A 16,452-nucleotide genomic window follows, 5' to 3' on the forward strand; every position below is an offset into this window, starting at 1 on the left:
TGCTTAATGCTGCCTGGCCTCTCATGCAGGGCTCCCTATAGATAAGCACGGCAGTCCCACTTTAGAGCACACAGCATCCTTCTGAGACCCTCCCTTCCCTTTCTGGTTTTCTTCCAGGCACTGTCATAAGAGCTGCTTGAGCAGATGGGGGCTTGCTATGTAGTGCTGGCTGGCCTAGAACTAGCTATGTAGACCATTCTCTTACCTCCGCCTTTGAGAACTGGGGTTACTGGCAGGTGGCTGGCCTTGAATTTCTGATTTTCCTATCTTTATGTCCTCAGTGCTAGGGTTACAGGGTGTATCATTACTTTTTGTTTGAGATAGTTTCACTAGGTAGCCCAGGCTAGCCTTGAACTCATGGCACTCTTCTTGCCCTCAGGCTTGAGAACTGTTACAGGTGTCTGCCCTTTTGCCTGGCTTCTATCTTTTCTATGTGTAGGCTACACTAGTTAAGAGAGAATGGGTGGACTATCTACTCTGTGCACACCAAGGCTCAGCTGACAAGTTTGTCATCAGAGTCATAGCCCAACTATGTCAGAGCAGCTGGAGAACTCCTCACCTACTTCTGAGGTAAAAGACTTCAGAGAATACCTGGTTGAACTTCTCAGCAGAGCCACGTGTTGCCGTGTAGTGTGCCTTTAACCAGTATAGGAGGGAGAGGCAGGAGTCAAGTTTGGCGCCAGCCTAGATTATACAAGAATGTATTCGAGAAAAAACAAAGTAAGTTTGGCTACTGACAGACTTATAGACAAGGACTCACTATGTAGCTCTTGGGGAGCCTGAACTCGATGATGCAGACCAGGCTGGGCTCTGACTCATAAGAGATCCACCTGCCTCTGCTTCCCACGCGCTGAGATGAAAGGTGCGTGCTGCTACCATGCACAGCCCAGCCCTATTTTAAAACAGAATTTTATTACATGTGGCACCGGCCCCTCTGAGGAGCCGGCTTTGTTTCCAGTGTTATGAGGATTCTGGGGTTGATCGGTTCTCGGGCCCATACAGCAAGTGCATCACCTGCTGAGCTCTCTCCCCAGACCCAAATTCTGGTATACAGGCATCCAAGACCATTTCTCAGTACCCAGGGCTTTCAAGGTTACAGGTTAACAAGGAGCGGGGACTCCAGAACAGCCCGGAGTTTATAATACCATGGGCTAGACAGTACACGACCTTTTCCTTGACCTGCTGTTTTATAAGCATCTTCTTCCATACTCCAATTTCCTCACTTGTACGGAAATGAACCTGTACTTCCTGTATGCTCTGACAGCTTTCCCCACTCCCCAGCCATACATGTTTAATGGACATAATACAACTTACTTGGGGAAAGTCATGGAGATAAAAAGTTTCATGGACTCTGTGCGGCAGCGGCAGCAGCAGCACTGCTCCCGTAAGGATTACACTGCTCTGAGCTTATTCCTGTCAAAGCACTGACCTTCCTCAAGTATTACTCTCCTTAAGCTACACAGTTAACTGTCACTGTGCACGTGAGTGCCCTCTGCTGGGTACTGAGGGTAAGTTCCCTTGTGGGTTCTAGGACTCAAACCCAGGCTTCCTTCTAGTTCTTTAACCAACCACATTTTGTTCTGAGATGGAGTCCTACCACACAGCCTTGACCATGTCATTCTTCCCTGTTTCTGGAGTACAGGAGTCATGAGCAAGCACTACCACATCTAGGGTTTTAGGCAGCTGATGAGGCCCTTGAGCTCCTGCTCCCCTGCTTCCACTTGCCAAGGGCTGGGATGTCAGGCATATGCCAGCGCACCCGGCCCAGCACACTTCTTTTTAGTGCACTCTCACCCCTCCAGGCTCACTGTTCAGCAGGACAAACTTCTGAGATGTATCACAAGCCCTGGCTAGATGAGGAGAGGCAGAAACATCTCAGACAGATACAAATTCACCTGGGCCGCTTCTGACTACGACAGTGAGAGCAGGACTTCTCTATATAGATATGACCCCAACCCCAGGACACTGGTGATTTCAGTCAGCTCTGTCCCCTGCACTTCCCTGTAAACGGCTTTCAGGAAGGCGGGATAGGATATGACATGGGCAAGTCACTCTGCTTTCTGCTGGCCAGGAACAGAAAGGCCAGCTTCTTTTGCTTATTACTAACAACTCACACTTCTCCCACACACAGAACTTAGGAATAGAAACTGAAGGGAAGAAGGACAAAAGGGGCCCCATTTTTGCTGAGCCTGGACTAAGCTTTGGGGGTTAGTACACCATTTAATCAAATTCCCTGAACCTCTCATTTTCTAAGGTGACCTCTTCTGTATTAGCTATGAAGGACAGGCAGAAGCTAGCAAAGGCCAACAGTGGCCTGTGTGCCACCATTCCTGCTCCCTCCCCGTGTGATGAGCCTTGTCAGAGCCCCTTTCAACTCAGGGGCCCACACCGACTCTCCCTCAATCACACCTTCAGTATTGGTCTTCACCTCCCAAGTCCCAAGAAAACACACCAACTGCTTCAGAATAGTTCTAGTTTTGGTTTTTTCCGTGGGTATTTTGTTGTTTTATTTCAAATTCTGAAAAAAATTCCCCAGGGCTCTGTGGGGCTCCCCATTCACTGCCCTTCTTCATACAGCAAACCTATTTCAAGGACAGCATTTTTTCCTAAGGAACAACTCATACTGAATCCTTAACTTGGGCTGCAGAAGCAGAGACCTGCCTGCTGTACAGAGCACAATTCCTTCCCTGACACTAGGTTACCTGCCACATTCAAAGAGTGCCTCTCCCGTCAGAGTGGAACCAAGCCCTCACCATGGTCTGCTGACAATCCCTTCACTTTAGCAATCCCACAGCAACCCTGCAGTTCAGGAGAGTGATAGGAAATTATAACCCCTCACTCATTCCCCCACATCTTCACTCCACCCTTTCAACCCCACCCTTGGGATATCATTGGGTTTTCTCCCAACAGTTACTTGGGGAAAAAAAGGTAAAACAACAACAACAAAAAAAGTTCAAGGTCTTGGTGCTCAGCCCAAGGGGCTCCATGTGCTGGGACACCAGTGGGCAGGGTCTCTGCCTCTCTGGCCTGCACCCGGGCCATCTCCTGACCCCTGACTACAAAAGCAGGGAGGGGCAGGAGCCAGCACAGGACCCGAGTGGGCAGCGTCTCACGATCTGGTGGAGCCCCAGGAAGCATCATTCAACTTGGCCACTGTGGACGAACACAGAAGAAACAAAAAACAAACAAACAAAAAAAAAACACTGTCAAGTAAAAGGGGAAAGCTGGTGAATTCCATCCCAGTCTTGACCCCATGGTTTCTCCAAACACTTCATTAGGCTACCTTACATATGCCTGAATATTAATTATAAGGAAAGCTGGAAAATAAAAAGGAAATTTTAGTCTTTCCCTATCCATAAACAGAATGTTTTCTGCCTTTTTGATATACTCATGGTAAACAGGAAGACAATTCTTGAGACATTGAATAACTGGAGGCTTCGCAGTGAAGGGCCCACAGGAGTCATACAGTGCACAGCCACTGGCAGCAGTGGAGAGGAATCACAGCAGTGAGATGCTGATGGCAGAGGCCAGGGTCAGACCACATGACTCTTTTGGAGGGGACGAATCAAATACATTTAGATTTTGAAATGACCCTTTCATGCTAAGAAGCAAGTCTGAGAAGTCAGCTTGTTTCCTTAGCATCAAAGACACTGCTTGATTTTGATTTCCTTTTCCCTTCCCCATCCCTATCTCCAACCTAGAGAGAGAGAGAGAGAGAGAGAGAGAGAGAGAGAGAGAGAGAGAGAGAGAGAGTGTGAGTGTGTGTAACACTAATTACTATGTATATTATTGGCGGTTGAAACTAGGGTCTCCTGCGTGTCAGGAAAGTATTCTACCTATGAACTATATTCCTAGTCCTATCTTTACTTTTTGAGACAGGGTCTCAAAGGCCGGTTTTGAACTCACTCTGAAGCCCAGGCTTCGTAGCCTTGAAGTAGCGAATCATCCTGCCTCAGTTTGTTGAACAGCTGGGACCGCAAGCCAGTTTGGTTTCTCTAGTTCTCTTACCCTTTCCCCAAAACCAGACTCAGTGTGAACATTAGCTTTGAAGACACAAAACTAACCAATAGAGAAGGCAGCTCAGACAGGGGAGAAAGAGGTACAGAATTCGAGAAGATCGGAGATGAAGAAAACGTACAAAATTATATATATATTTATATATATAATGACATGACATATCTATGTACAACAGGCTGGACACTGAAGAAACTATACAGTGACGTTCGGCTTTGTCCCCTCCCACATGGACTTCTGATAAGGATGACAGCATGAGAAAATGGAGCAAAAAACACAAAAATTATATACAATTACAAATGAGAGTCAAGGAGTTTGGGGGTCAGGGAGACCAGGGATACTGTGCTCTCCACTCCTTCCTCACCAACCTATGTCTGCCCTATCTGAGCGATGGCCAGAGACCTGAGCAGTGGCCAGCCAGGAGAAGAGTGTATTTACATGTCTCTTCCCTAACACACATCCACAGACTCGCCAGACAACCTCAGGGAACACTGGGATCTGTGAAGGGGAGAGAGACTGCACCAACTTGCTCTTTTGACCAGTTCTCATTCTGGCCCTCTCTGCTGATGATGAGCAGGTGGCACTCAGTAAGATCCAGGCCAAACTCGTGATGACACAGCAAGACAGGCTGCTGCCTCCCTCCCTGCACCCTCCTTCCAGCCTCCACCATGAATCATCTGCTAAGGACCAGCTGCTCCAGCTGGCAGCAGCACTAAGCTCTGGGGACCAGCTTCCTTCACCCCTTCTTCCTCCAAGCCTAACATACACCTAGTGTCTGACTACATCTGAAGTGTGAGGCCACAGCGAGTGAGGCTGTCTCCTCAGGCCCATCCATCTGCTGCCAGAGCAGGTTTGTAGCAGCTAGGGTCAATGGTAGACCCAGGAAAGTGGGCAGAGTCAAGACACGTACAGGGCCAGCCTTTTCGGTTTGTTCTTTTTCTCTCTCAAAAAAGCTGACACCTATGAGATTGTTGTCTGAAGCTATGGCCCTTAAGTCTGAACTCTCTCTCGTCCCATGTAGCACTTCTAGTTTTACAGAGCTAAGGCTCAGTCACAGGCCTGCCACAATTTTGGTTTTATGATGACCAGTATGACAATGGCAGATGTAGGACTTTAGAGTTAGAATTAGCCTGTACGTGTTTCCTTCTGTTTACAGATGAGGAACAGAATCAATCCAGAAAGGCTACAGACCTGGTCAAGCTCACACATCAGTGCTGTTGAGCGGGACAAGAACTGCAGCCCACGTATTCCAACTCCTAAACTCTTTCCATATCCCATAATACTTTCAAAAAGCAACATGCGGAAGAAAAAATACACCATTTTTTTTTTCATGAGTAGCTAACGTCCATTAAACTTTACATTCCTTGAGAAGCAGGGCAACTGTTGCAGGAACACAGCAGAGGGGTTGGGTGGGCAACTGTAGTTTTAGGCAAGCAAATGCCCTCTCCTTTGAAGGTTCCCTAAACATCCATGATGGGAACACAAAGCACAGAGGCCTAAGGGACAACACACTTAGAAGCACAGAGAGCGTCTCCTTCACTCCACCTTTCCCAACATGTCAACTCAGCCTTGGGACACTGAACCTGTCACACTGCTCCAAGACAGCTTGTCCAAGGACTTGCTCCTCCAGCAGGAGAATTCGCATCTTCCACATTTCTCACCACAGGAAAAGCTGCAGTGCTCTGCACTCCTAGTCTTTCCTACTCTTGGGTGTCTACTGGGCTATCTTGAGGGTATACGAGTTTCAATTTACCCAAAGACATGAGCTCAGAGCCCCTCTTCAACCTAAGCCCCCAGCAGGATGTATTCCCTGGTCGGCAAGCTGAGCTCTGACTAGGTGCCCATTCCCTTCCTACAATATATAAAAGTCCAGTGGGTGAGGAAGGGGAAGAGAGGGGCCCAGGTTACCCCGCAAGCTTGCTGGTGACGAGCGAGGACTTTCTCTGGGGCAGGTCCTGTGGGGTGGGGATGTGGTCACCGGTCACCAGGTTCTTGTCTGCGCCTGCACTCGGTAGCTGCTTGTTCTTCATCTTGGCTTTGGCCATGTTGTAGTCTCCTGAGTCAAAGTACTTTTGCTAAGAGACAGGAGGGAGGTTTAAATGAAGGTGCCGCTCTGGTGTTCTCCAAAAGCAGGGGCTCACTGTCTACCACCAGCATAAGCTGCCACCCAGTTCAGCTGTCTATGCATTCCCCATGCAGAGTCCACATTACTCACTTGTACACTCATCTCCCAGCATGCTCTGACCTTGTCAGAATATAAGCAGTTTCCTAGCAGAAACACGGACCTTTGTAGCTTAAGAGGCAGTTGTGTCCCTGAACCTAGGTGACAACTCCTATATCTTTTGTACCTTACTGAGAACAGGAAGGTTCAATTACAATCACTTCATTCATGACAGCCAGGTGACAAAGCAATGCCTTGGTGCTGGGGAAATGCATGAGTAAAACTCAAGGGTCAATCTGGGTCTCTGAGGACCAGAGACCAACCGGAAACCAACCATCTCAGTTAGAAATTCTTCTCAGAGCAGGAATAGGAGCTGGGACCCGGGCTGGCTCATGAGGCAGTGTGCTTTCCAGACCTCCCACCACTCCCACACATGTTCCATGGTGAGACTGTCTGCCCACGCCTGGCTCGCCTGAAGCGAGAGAAGCTGCAAATCAGCATCACACCATCATCTGTGACTAACACTGAGCACCTGGGACTCTCCACAGGAGGCTACTTCTGTCTCCACCTCATCCTTACACTACCGCTTTGTCCTTATAACCTGCTGTCAGCTCAGTTCACAGGCGAGAGGAACCTGACCACAATGGACATGGCTGTGAGGGCAGACCCCCAGTGTTGAGGAGGGTCCTTCCAGCTGTTCTGTTTCTTCACTTTTGTGGTCTTAGGTTGAACTCAGGCTAGACAAGGGCTTTCCCATGGAGTCATATCCTCTATTATTCTGTACAGGGAAAAGAATTGTCTCTGGGTTACCTTTTTTATTTTATTTTATTTTATTTTTTTGAAACAGTGTCTCAAAAAGCCCTGGAACTTACTCTGTATACCAGGCTGGCCTTAATCTCAGAGATCTAACTGCCACTGCTTCCCCAGTGCTGGTATTAAAAGCATGTACTTTATTTATTTATTTATTTATTTTTCTTTTTTCTTTTTTTTTCGGGGCTGGGGACCAAACCCAGGACCTTGCGCTTCCTAGGCAAGCGCTCTACCACTGAGCCAAATCCCCAACCCCTACTTTTTTTATTTTTAAAGATAATTACAATTAAAAAAAAAAAAAAATCATGTCTGTATGTGTCCATGGAAGCCAGAGAATCTCCTGGAGCTGAAGTTCCAGCTGCCTGATGTGGGTGTGGGGAACCAGATACTGCCTTTCTGGCAGACAGCAGCCCAATTCTCTTAACTGCTGATCCACCTCTCTAGCCCTAGCCTACGCTATTCTAAAACTTAGGCTGTTCTTGCATTTGTGGTGATCTTTCTGCTTCAGCTTAGGTGCTGAGGTCACAGACACGAGCCAACACACCCAGCTAAAACAAATTTCTTAAAGAGTATAGCTAATGTGTGATGCTAGTTTTTTTTTCTTTTTTTTCTTTTTTTCAGAGCTGGGGAGTGATGCTAGTTTTAATAGTCTAAAGAACCCTACTGCACCAGTTTAAGAATTTTGGGGTCTTCTGTCTCTAATATCCTCCCTTCAGTCCCTATCTGCTACCTACCCACATGCCCAACATTAAGCCTTCATTTTCTATAGTATAGGGAAGTAGTAACATCATTGCAGAGATTCACAATAATGTGTTTTTCTCTTTTCAAGTTTCTAGCTCATCTTTACTACTGCTATTAACCAAACCTACAGGAAAACATGCAGTAGAACCTCTACGGACTTCATCCAAGGTGCCACAGTATAAGGGCGTCCCATACCCCTTTCTGGAGTCTCTTCATGAGGAAGTCGGAGCCTCCAGGCTTTTGTCCTAGGCTTGGATATTTGGCCTTTAGCTTTGCTTCCTCAGCTTTCTCAGGAAGAATACCTTCTTTCTCCTGTGTATCCTGAAGAAAACAAGCCAAGTGAAATTAATGGCTGAAAACCAATGACTTCTAATATCTGACTACCTTTATATTATCAAAATTTTCCTGGAGGTCTACCTGTTTGTAAATATGCTATCTACACTCTGTTCTGTCTAGTGTGTGTATTATTGAAGGATTTACTTTATGTGCATGTATTCTGCAGGCATGTATGACTGTGTACCACATGGATGCCTGGTGCCCTTGGGTTGAGAAGAGGGCATTAGGTCTCCTAGAGCGAAATTGTAAATGGTTGTGAGCTACCATGTGCTGGGAACTGAATCCAGGTGTTCTGCAAGAGCAATGAGTGCTCTTAACCACGGAGCCATCTTTTTTGCTCATCCACTCTTAAAAGTTAAGACCTTTGCTCAAAAATTTGCCCAAGATAACTGTATCAAGTAAAGAAAAACAAGCTAGTTCTTATATTAAGCCAAGGAATCACCCCAGTGACCTGTGAGGATTAGGGTAAAGGTAGTATTTAAACATGATACTTAAATCATAGAGCAAGCCATAACTCACTCAGTATTGATAGGAGGAAAGATAAAAAAGGAACTGGGAGAGTTCCTGGCTGTCTTACAGGTAAGAGGAGCTTCATCTTCTGAGAGGCTCCCTCCTCATTCACACTCTAAGAAGCAATCTGGTCTCACTGTGGATTCTAGCTCGGCATGTAGCCTATTCTAAAGATATCTACCTGAGTAATATACTTTCGTAAATGCAGGCAGGCAAGAGGTAAACAGAAATCAACATGCCATTAGTTTTTCTTGTTTTGGTGTTTTTAAAAAAATTTCTGAGACCGGTTCTTTGTGTAGACCAGGCTGGTCTTGAACTCACGAGATCCACCTGCCTCTGTCTCCCGAGTGCTGGCGTTAAAGGCATGCGCCACCATCTCCTGGCTAGTGTATTTTCATTTGAAAAACAGGTTCAGAGAGAACACGAAGTGTATTTAATGAGTCCTTGAGCTCAGTGTTAAGTAACTCAAATATGATGTTGAAGAAGGGGTTTGGCACTAGTGTTTTCATAATGCAATGGTGAGTGGACTACACCCCACTGAAGAGAAATTCGAGGGGATCTATAAGTCACCGACGGTGAACAAATCATCCCTATCAAATAGGTCTGTCTGAGGAAGTTGCCACCTGAACCTACCTCGCGGTAATAATTATCCTTCCCCCGCCCCCATGCTGGTTCATTTTAAATGTCTTCACCTTGACCTCTATCTTGCTGTGGATGAAGGATGAGCTCCGGTCTGGTGGTTATCTCTACTAATCAAACATCTCATTTACAGCTCAGGACCACCAGCCAGCCCCCTTTCATTCGCCTCATCTTTCCAAACACCCGCCCACGCCAGAACTCGGCCAATTATAGAACAGCTTCCATGAACTGAATAGAGGTCTATTGGCCAATAAGAATGGGGATCCCACAGATTGACAATCGGCTTGACTAATCGACATTAGGGCACTAGGCCGCGCCGAAATGTAGCCTGCGCGACATTAGTAGTGGCCAACCACTGTGGAGCCTGAGGCAGAGGCGGCCAATCAGCGGCGGCGGGGGCGTATTCCGCCCGCGCGGCCGCCCCCGTTCCCCCTTCTCCTCACCTGCTTCTCCTCGCCGGTTTCCTCCGCAGGGTTTTCTTCTTCTTGTTTCTGGGACATGGCAGGACCAGGACTGTGCAGTGAAGGGCCCGGGAAGTCAGCCGGAAAAGGGAAGGGGGAGGGGAAACGGAGACAAACTGAGCTGCTGCTCCGGCTACTGTCACTATGGTTGCTCAGTCAAAATGGCGGCTCAAGCCCGTGACGTTGAGACCGCCCCCTCCTATGGGAGCCAATGAGAGTGTGCTTGACGGGACAATGACGTAACGACACACCAATAAGCGTTGACTGGAGGTGGAAGGACTCTTCACAAGCGACAGGCAAGCTAGAACACCAACCGGGAAAGAGAGTGAGCCTTAAGACCCAATTAAGAGCCTTCATGGACAGCTACTTTGGTATTCTGGCTTCTTGGGCGGGCCGAAGCTACCTTCAGTTACTTCGTCAGGTCCTGGTCCAGTTGCTGAACGTTGTTGCACCAGAGCTGGGTTAACATAAAAATCCTTTTTCCTCTGGTGCAAAGGATCAATCCTTGAGCGGTGTTAGAAGGAAGTTACCCACGACCAGAAATAAAAATTGGAAGACAAACTGATATTCAGCAGTTTTCCAGGACTGAGTGCTAGCTTGTATGAGACTTGAGTTTGTTTGTTTGTTTGTTTTTTAAGATTTATTATATAAGTACACGGTAGCTGTCTTCAGACACACCAGAAGAGGGCATCAGCTCTCAGTACAGATTGTTGTAGCCAACATGTGGTTGTTGAGATAGTTCTTGAGCATCTATCAAAGTAGATAGTACTGTATTACTTTTATAGGAATACATACATAAGGCACCCTCTGATTTTCAAAGCTTTTTAATTCTCAGATTAAATTGTTGTCATCTCCTCCTCCTCCTTCTCCTCCTCCTCCTCCCCCCTCCCCCTCCCCCTCCCCCTCCCCTTTTTGTTTTTTTCTGTGTAACAGTTCTGGCTGTTCTGGAACTTACTTTGTAGACCAGGCTGGCCTAAAAATCATGGAGATCTGCCTGCCTCTGCCTTCCAACTGCTGGGATTCAAGTCTTCTTAAGAATGTTAATGAGTATTACATATTTATATTCTGAATAATTGGTCTAACAGCTGGGCATCAACCTACACCTTGAGAGGCATAGGCAGCAAGGTCACAAATTCAAGGCTATCTTTGCCTACATAGAATTCAATGCCAGACTCTGTTGCAAAGCAGAAAAAAGAATAAAGGATAATGGCTACAGGCACTATCTCCAGAGTAACAACCCACTACTCTCTTGTGGCATACTAAACAAAATACAACAAAGTCTAATAACAGCACTGCCCATGACATTTTCATTTTTTGAGAATGAGTCTCCCTGTATAGTCCTTTGCCTATAACTCACTATGTAGAAAGGGCTGGCTTTGAACCCCTAGGGATCCACCTGCCTCTCTGCCTCTGCCTCAAAGTGCCAGCATTAAAGGCACAGGCAACAGCAATTTTTGGTAACTTCTTGTGACAGACAGGATCGGGGACTTCTTGATCATTTCTCATAGCATTAGGTGCACTTCTCATGGGACAATCTGAGAACACTGGAACACAGATTATTACTATAAAAGGCAGTATCTGGTAACCATAGATATGGAAATGTTTATAAAGCTCTAGGAAAATTTAAAAGACCCATTCACAACACAGGGTCAAAAGGAAAAAGTGGTTCTGACAAAGGTCATTTAGAAATATCTTGATCCCTCAGGACAAATCAGAGAAAGGCTTTCTTGGGTTAGTGAGAGGGTTAATTTGGTGGTCATACGAATGTTCAGAAACTTAAGGCACAAAGGTGAGCAGTCTAAGCCAAGTCTACTGCAAGCTTTGGGTAAGAGATAATTAGGATTAACCTAAAAATGTGGTAGTTAAGAGCAAAGCAGAGATGCATGTGTAGCTCAGTAGTAGAGCACTTGTCTAGCATGCATAAAGCCCTGAGTTCAATCTCCAGTACTGCTGGCAGCAGTGGGTGGGTAGGGTGTGGGAATATGTGTGTGTGGGTATAATAAAAAAAAATTAAGAAAGACAAGAAAATATAAGAGTAAACCTAATTAACAGTATGTGAGAAGCTGGACCTAGTGGGGTAAGCCTATGTCAGCATCAGATGGGAGAGGCCTGGAGGCATGGCTCAACAGTACTGGCTGTTCTTGCAGAGGACATAGGATAGGTTCTCAGTACCCACAAGACTCACAACCATCTCTAAGTCCAGCTCTGGGGGACTCTGAGGCCGTCTAGTTTCCACTGGCAGAATTCCATGCATGTGGTACACAAATGCACATGTAGGTAAAACATCTTTATGCACAAAATGAAATCTTTTGAAAAAATGTTTAAAATAATAAAGGGGATCGGTGCTGTAGACATTCTAAGGGAGAGAAGAACAATAAGCCAATCATAAGCAATTATATTTTTTTATAAGCTAATGGTTAGAACTGGGGCATTGGCCATCAAGAGCATTATTAGGTTCATCTCTTAGAAAAACTCAAGTGTCATTTGCAAGGTATTCACAGGAAAAGCCATTTTCATTATCTTCAATGGTAATACTGTATTCCTGGGTAATTTACTTTGAGATGGAGACCTACTGGGATATTAACTGGTGCTCAGGTCAGCACTGCTGTACCCTGTCAATATATATTACAACTAATAAAGATATAAACCATGTACAAAGAGACGAGAGGCACAATTATTGATCTTTATTATACAGAAACATGAAGGCAATATACACTAAATGAGTGCTTGGCAGTGAACATTACACAGATTAGAAGTGAAGACATCCTCATTGTATGGACATATAAAAGTAAACACTGAGAGTTGCAAGAAAGAATTCAACTTCTATCCCCCAAACAAGCTGAAGCTTTCAAAGAAAAGCCTGGTGTCAATTCACTATGAATTGTTCCAATGGGAAGATAAGATGAGCTGCTAGATAATACATGGGCTGACTTTTGCCCTTCTAGAGAGCCAGACTAAGGCTCTACTTAGCTTCTCAAATGACAACTTCTATCTCTACTCATCTAAGAGTCAGATGAAATGAAAACAATAACAGTGAGCTGGAGACCTTTCATGGACTTAGGTAGGTTCGGGGAAACAGATGAAGTTATACGAATTTATTTCTGATTAGAAGGATTTGGTATGAGTCCAAGTCATCTGTCCAGTGGCTGTGTGACAGCCAGTCTCTCCCCAGTGGTCAACAGGGTGCTTGAAATCTGCACCACACAGTGCTGGCCTCTTTACAACCCTTGAACCTAGGCTTTGCATCTGTTGCTGGTGACATTCAACTGCCCTTTTAAATAGGAGCTCTTCAACCTCTTTACTGAAGCAAAAACATTTTAAAGGATTTGGCCAGGATGGCTGTGTTGAAAGAAAACACAATTTAGAGAGTGCCAATAGATTAAATATAGACAGAATTACTGCCAAAGCCCTTAAGTACAGGGAAAATTTATCAGTTTATGTAGGAAATAAAAACAGGGACTATGAAAATATGGAGTTTGGCTACATTTCTAGACTCAATGCTGTAATTTGGAACTTGAAACTTACAATTCCCTTAATTTCATCAGAGTAGAGATATTTAAAGTAATCTAGAGAAAACAGGTCAGTCACATACTAAAGGATGAAAAATCTTTAATGTTTGAATGAGAGATGGTCTCATATAGCCAAGGCTAGCCCTGAATTCACTAATCTAGCTGTCACTTTTTTTTTTTCCTTTTTTCTTTTTTTTTTTTTTTTTTGGAGCTGTGGACCGAACCCAGGGCCTTGTGCTTGCTAAGCAAATGCTCTACCACTGAGCTAAATCCCCAACCCCGCTGTCACTATCTCTTAAGTGCTAGGATGACAGGTGTTTATCCCGACACTTGGTTTCAAAGATGTGAAGTTTCATGTTGCCTTCCTCCTTCTCTACAAGTTCTAATGCTGGCTGTATGAAGGAGGTGACTGAGGCACGTTGCTTTTTCAATTCAGACTCTTTCTTACTTAATGAACGTAGGAGCAAGATACTGCTAAAAAAGGAGTGTGGTCTACATTTCGGCCTTTAGAACTAAAGGATTCAGGTTATCAAACTTGGAGTGTTTTCATTATATAAAGATGAGAAAAATCGCAGGCGGGAGGTATAATCTCAGGAACCATTTGCTTCAAAAATTAGTTTTGTTTCCATTGCCTCTCATTCAGAGAGTTGGTGATTTCAGGAAGCGTCATTGTTTAACAGAGGTGGAGAGACAAAGACTGAGAAAACATGAATAATGGAGAAAAATTAGATATGGTTCACTCTTCATTTCCTTCACATCATTTTCTTGCTGGGAAACTCTAATCCCCACATAAGAACTCCTGTTTATCCAGAAGCACACTGGTTAAAACTAAACCCAGAAATGGGAGATGTTTATTAGATGTGTGTGGGTTCACCCCTTTCATTCAGTCAGAGTGGAAGCGAGGAGAAATAGTTTGTTTGAAAGGTCATGGCCCATGGAGAGGCCCTGAGGTTGTCCTCAAGTCAGGCGTTTGATTCAAAATAAGGGAAAATGATGACAGTATCTTATCACGCCAAACTCAGTGATGGAGTCTCTGACAGTCACCAGCCAGCAAGGAAAAGGAGAAACCTGCCTACTGGCTTTAGGATTTGTTGAAGGCTGCCAGCACAGCCCAGATCATCTCTGTGGCATTGTGCTTTGTCCCTTCCACTTCAGGGTCCAGTTCTACTAGGTCCTTGGTTCGATTCATTGCCACATCATACTTATCATCTGTAAGACAAGAGAAGACGTTCTCCAGCACATCGGAGGAGTGGGCCAGCACCAGGAGCGCCAGTGTTCGCCTGTCCATCCGCTGAGGGTCATTTACCCACCGTTCCAGCACACTGTCTTGAAGCTTTTTCATTAGTCGCTGTTTCTCTGTTGTATTAGTCACTGGATGAGTGGTCATGTCGAACAGCAGAAAATTCTGCTTCTCTGTGGTTAGAATACCCTTTTCTACCAGGTTCTTGGCAATTCGTTCTCGTACATTTCTCAGCTGGTACTGTAATTTGAAGGGGTTCCATGTCTCACCTGTTGGGAAACAAATAGTGGAAAACAAAATTTAAAAAGCCAGTTTGTTATTTGAGTCTTGTTTAAATTTTTTTTTAAAGATTTATTTTATGTATCTTATATAAGTCCATTGTAGCTGTCTTCAGACACACCAGAATGGTCCCATTACAGATGGTTGTGAGCCACCATGTGGTTGCTGGGAATTGAACTCAGGACCTCTGGAAGAGCAGACAGTGCTCTTAACCGCTGAGCTATCTCTCCAGCCAGTCAACTCAGTCTTTAATCCATACTTTGTGCAGTGTTGGTTTTGACTCTAAATAATCCTCAAAATTGTCACATATACACAAACTCACACTACACACATACGCAAGCACACATGCACACACAAAACCACACAGGCATAAAACCATACACACATGATTACATGCACAAGCCCATCATTATGGGCTTCCATCATGCTAGTGCTCATGGAGTATTTACAGCAATTATTTAGTATGTACAGAAGCATGTGTGCCAGTATGTGAGTGATAGAACTGATTCTCTCCTGTCACCTTGTGGACTCTGGGATTCAAACTCAGGCTGTGGAGTTTGGGAGCAAGCACCTTTATTTGATAAAAGCATCTTGCCAGCCTTCTGGATCTTTAATTTCTTCTTCTTTTTTTTTTCTTTTCTTTTCTTTTTTTCGGAGTTGGGGACTGAACCCAGGGCCTTGTGCTTGCTGGGCAAGCGCTCTACCACTGAGCTAAATCCCCAACCCCTAATTTCTTTTTGTTTTTGTTTTTTTTTTACTTTTTATTTGTGTGAGTATTCTATAGCTGTTTCTAGACACACCAGAAGAGGGCATCAGACCTCATTACAGATGGTTGTGAGCCACCATGTGGGTGCTGGGAATTGAACTCAGGACCTCTGGAAGAGCAGCCAGTGCTCTTAACCGCTGAGCCATTTCTCCAGCCCCCTGGATTTTTAATTTTTGTTCTTTATTTATTTAGGTTTATTTGTAGTTATTTATGTACATAGGTGTGCACAGAGACCAAAATAGGGTGTTGAATATCCTGGAGCTGAAGTTACAGGCTCTTGCAAGCCACCTGACATGAGTGCTGGGAATTGAACTCAGGTCCTCTGGAAGAGCAGGAAGCACTCTTAACCACTGAACCATCTCTCTGGCCCTTATTTCAACTCTTGTATGAATTCTCTGTGATGTTGTTAGTCATTCTTGAGTGTGTGGTGTGTGTGTGTGTGTGTGTGTGTGTGTGTGTGTGTGTGTGTGTGTGTGTGAACATAGATGTCAGAGAACAGCTTCAGGGTCATTTAGCCCTACCTTACCTCTTTTTTCTCAGACAGGGTCTTTCACCTGCCTGGCTGGTCATCAAGCTAGTCTCCTCACTGGGATTAAAATGCAGATTACTTGGCCTAGAATATTTATCCTTCCTTCCTTCCTCTATCTATCCATCTGCCCATCCATCCATCCATCTATATGGGTCCTGGGAATCAAATTCATGATTTTATGCTTATAAGGCAAAGCAGTTTACTGACTGGGCTCTCTCTCCCCAGCCCTTGTTCTTATGTTTTTGCCATTTTCTTCAAGATATTAGTTTTTCTAGGATGACTTCTTTTCCATATCACATGTATGTTCTAGTTGGGTTGATAAAACTAAAAAACACTGTGCTTGCTTCAGCAGCAAATATACTAAAATTGTAATGATACACAGATTGGCATGACCCCTCCACATGGGTGACATGGAAATTCCTGAAGTGTTTCATATTTAAAAATAAAATATAAAAAA

The 16,452-nt window shown here is 44.9% G+C and overlaps 2 protein-coding genes and 1 pseudogene across 3 annotated transcripts in view; 1 reads left to right on the forward strand and 2 right to left on the reverse strand.

The window, feature by feature from the left end:
• Positions 1–2,465: 2,465 nt before the first annotated feature.
• Positions 2,466–9,847, reverse strand: Ensa (endosulfine alpha). Its single transcript, XM_032897731.1, has 4 exons — positions 9,655–9,847; positions 7,922–8,047; positions 5,923–6,089; positions 2,466–3,153 (listed from the first exon to the last, which is right to left on the reverse strand). The coding sequence occupies exons 1-4, from the start codon at positions 9,709–9,711 to the stop codon at positions 3,138–3,140; spliced, it is 366 nt and encodes a 121-aa protein (XP_032753622.1). The 5' UTR covers positions 9,712–9,847; the 3' UTR covers positions 2,466–3,137.
• Positions 9,848–12,335: 2,488 nt separating this feature from the next.
• Golph3l (golgi phosphoprotein 3 like) overlaps positions 12,336–16,452 on the reverse strand; it is a 31,969-nt gene continuing 27,852 nt past the window's right edge. For both annotated transcript variants that reach the window (XM_032897733.1, XM_032897732.1), the window contains one exon: positions 12,336–14,690. In XM_032897733.1, coding sequence (XP_032753624.1) covers positions 14,263–14,690 — 428 coding nt within the window. In that variant the 3' untranslated portion in view covers positions 12,336–14,262. The remainder of the gene's footprint in view (positions 14,691–16,452) is intronic.
• On the forward strand, positions 16,336–16,435 carry LOC116897440 (annotated as a pseudogene).

The sequence above is a fragment of the Rattus rattus genome, chromosome 3, assembly GCF_011064425.1.
Source record: "Rattus rattus isolate New Zealand chromosome 3, Rrattus_CSIRO_v1, whole genome shotgun sequence".
NCBI lineage: Eukaryota > Metazoa > Chordata > Mammalia > Rodentia > Muridae > Rattus > Rattus rattus.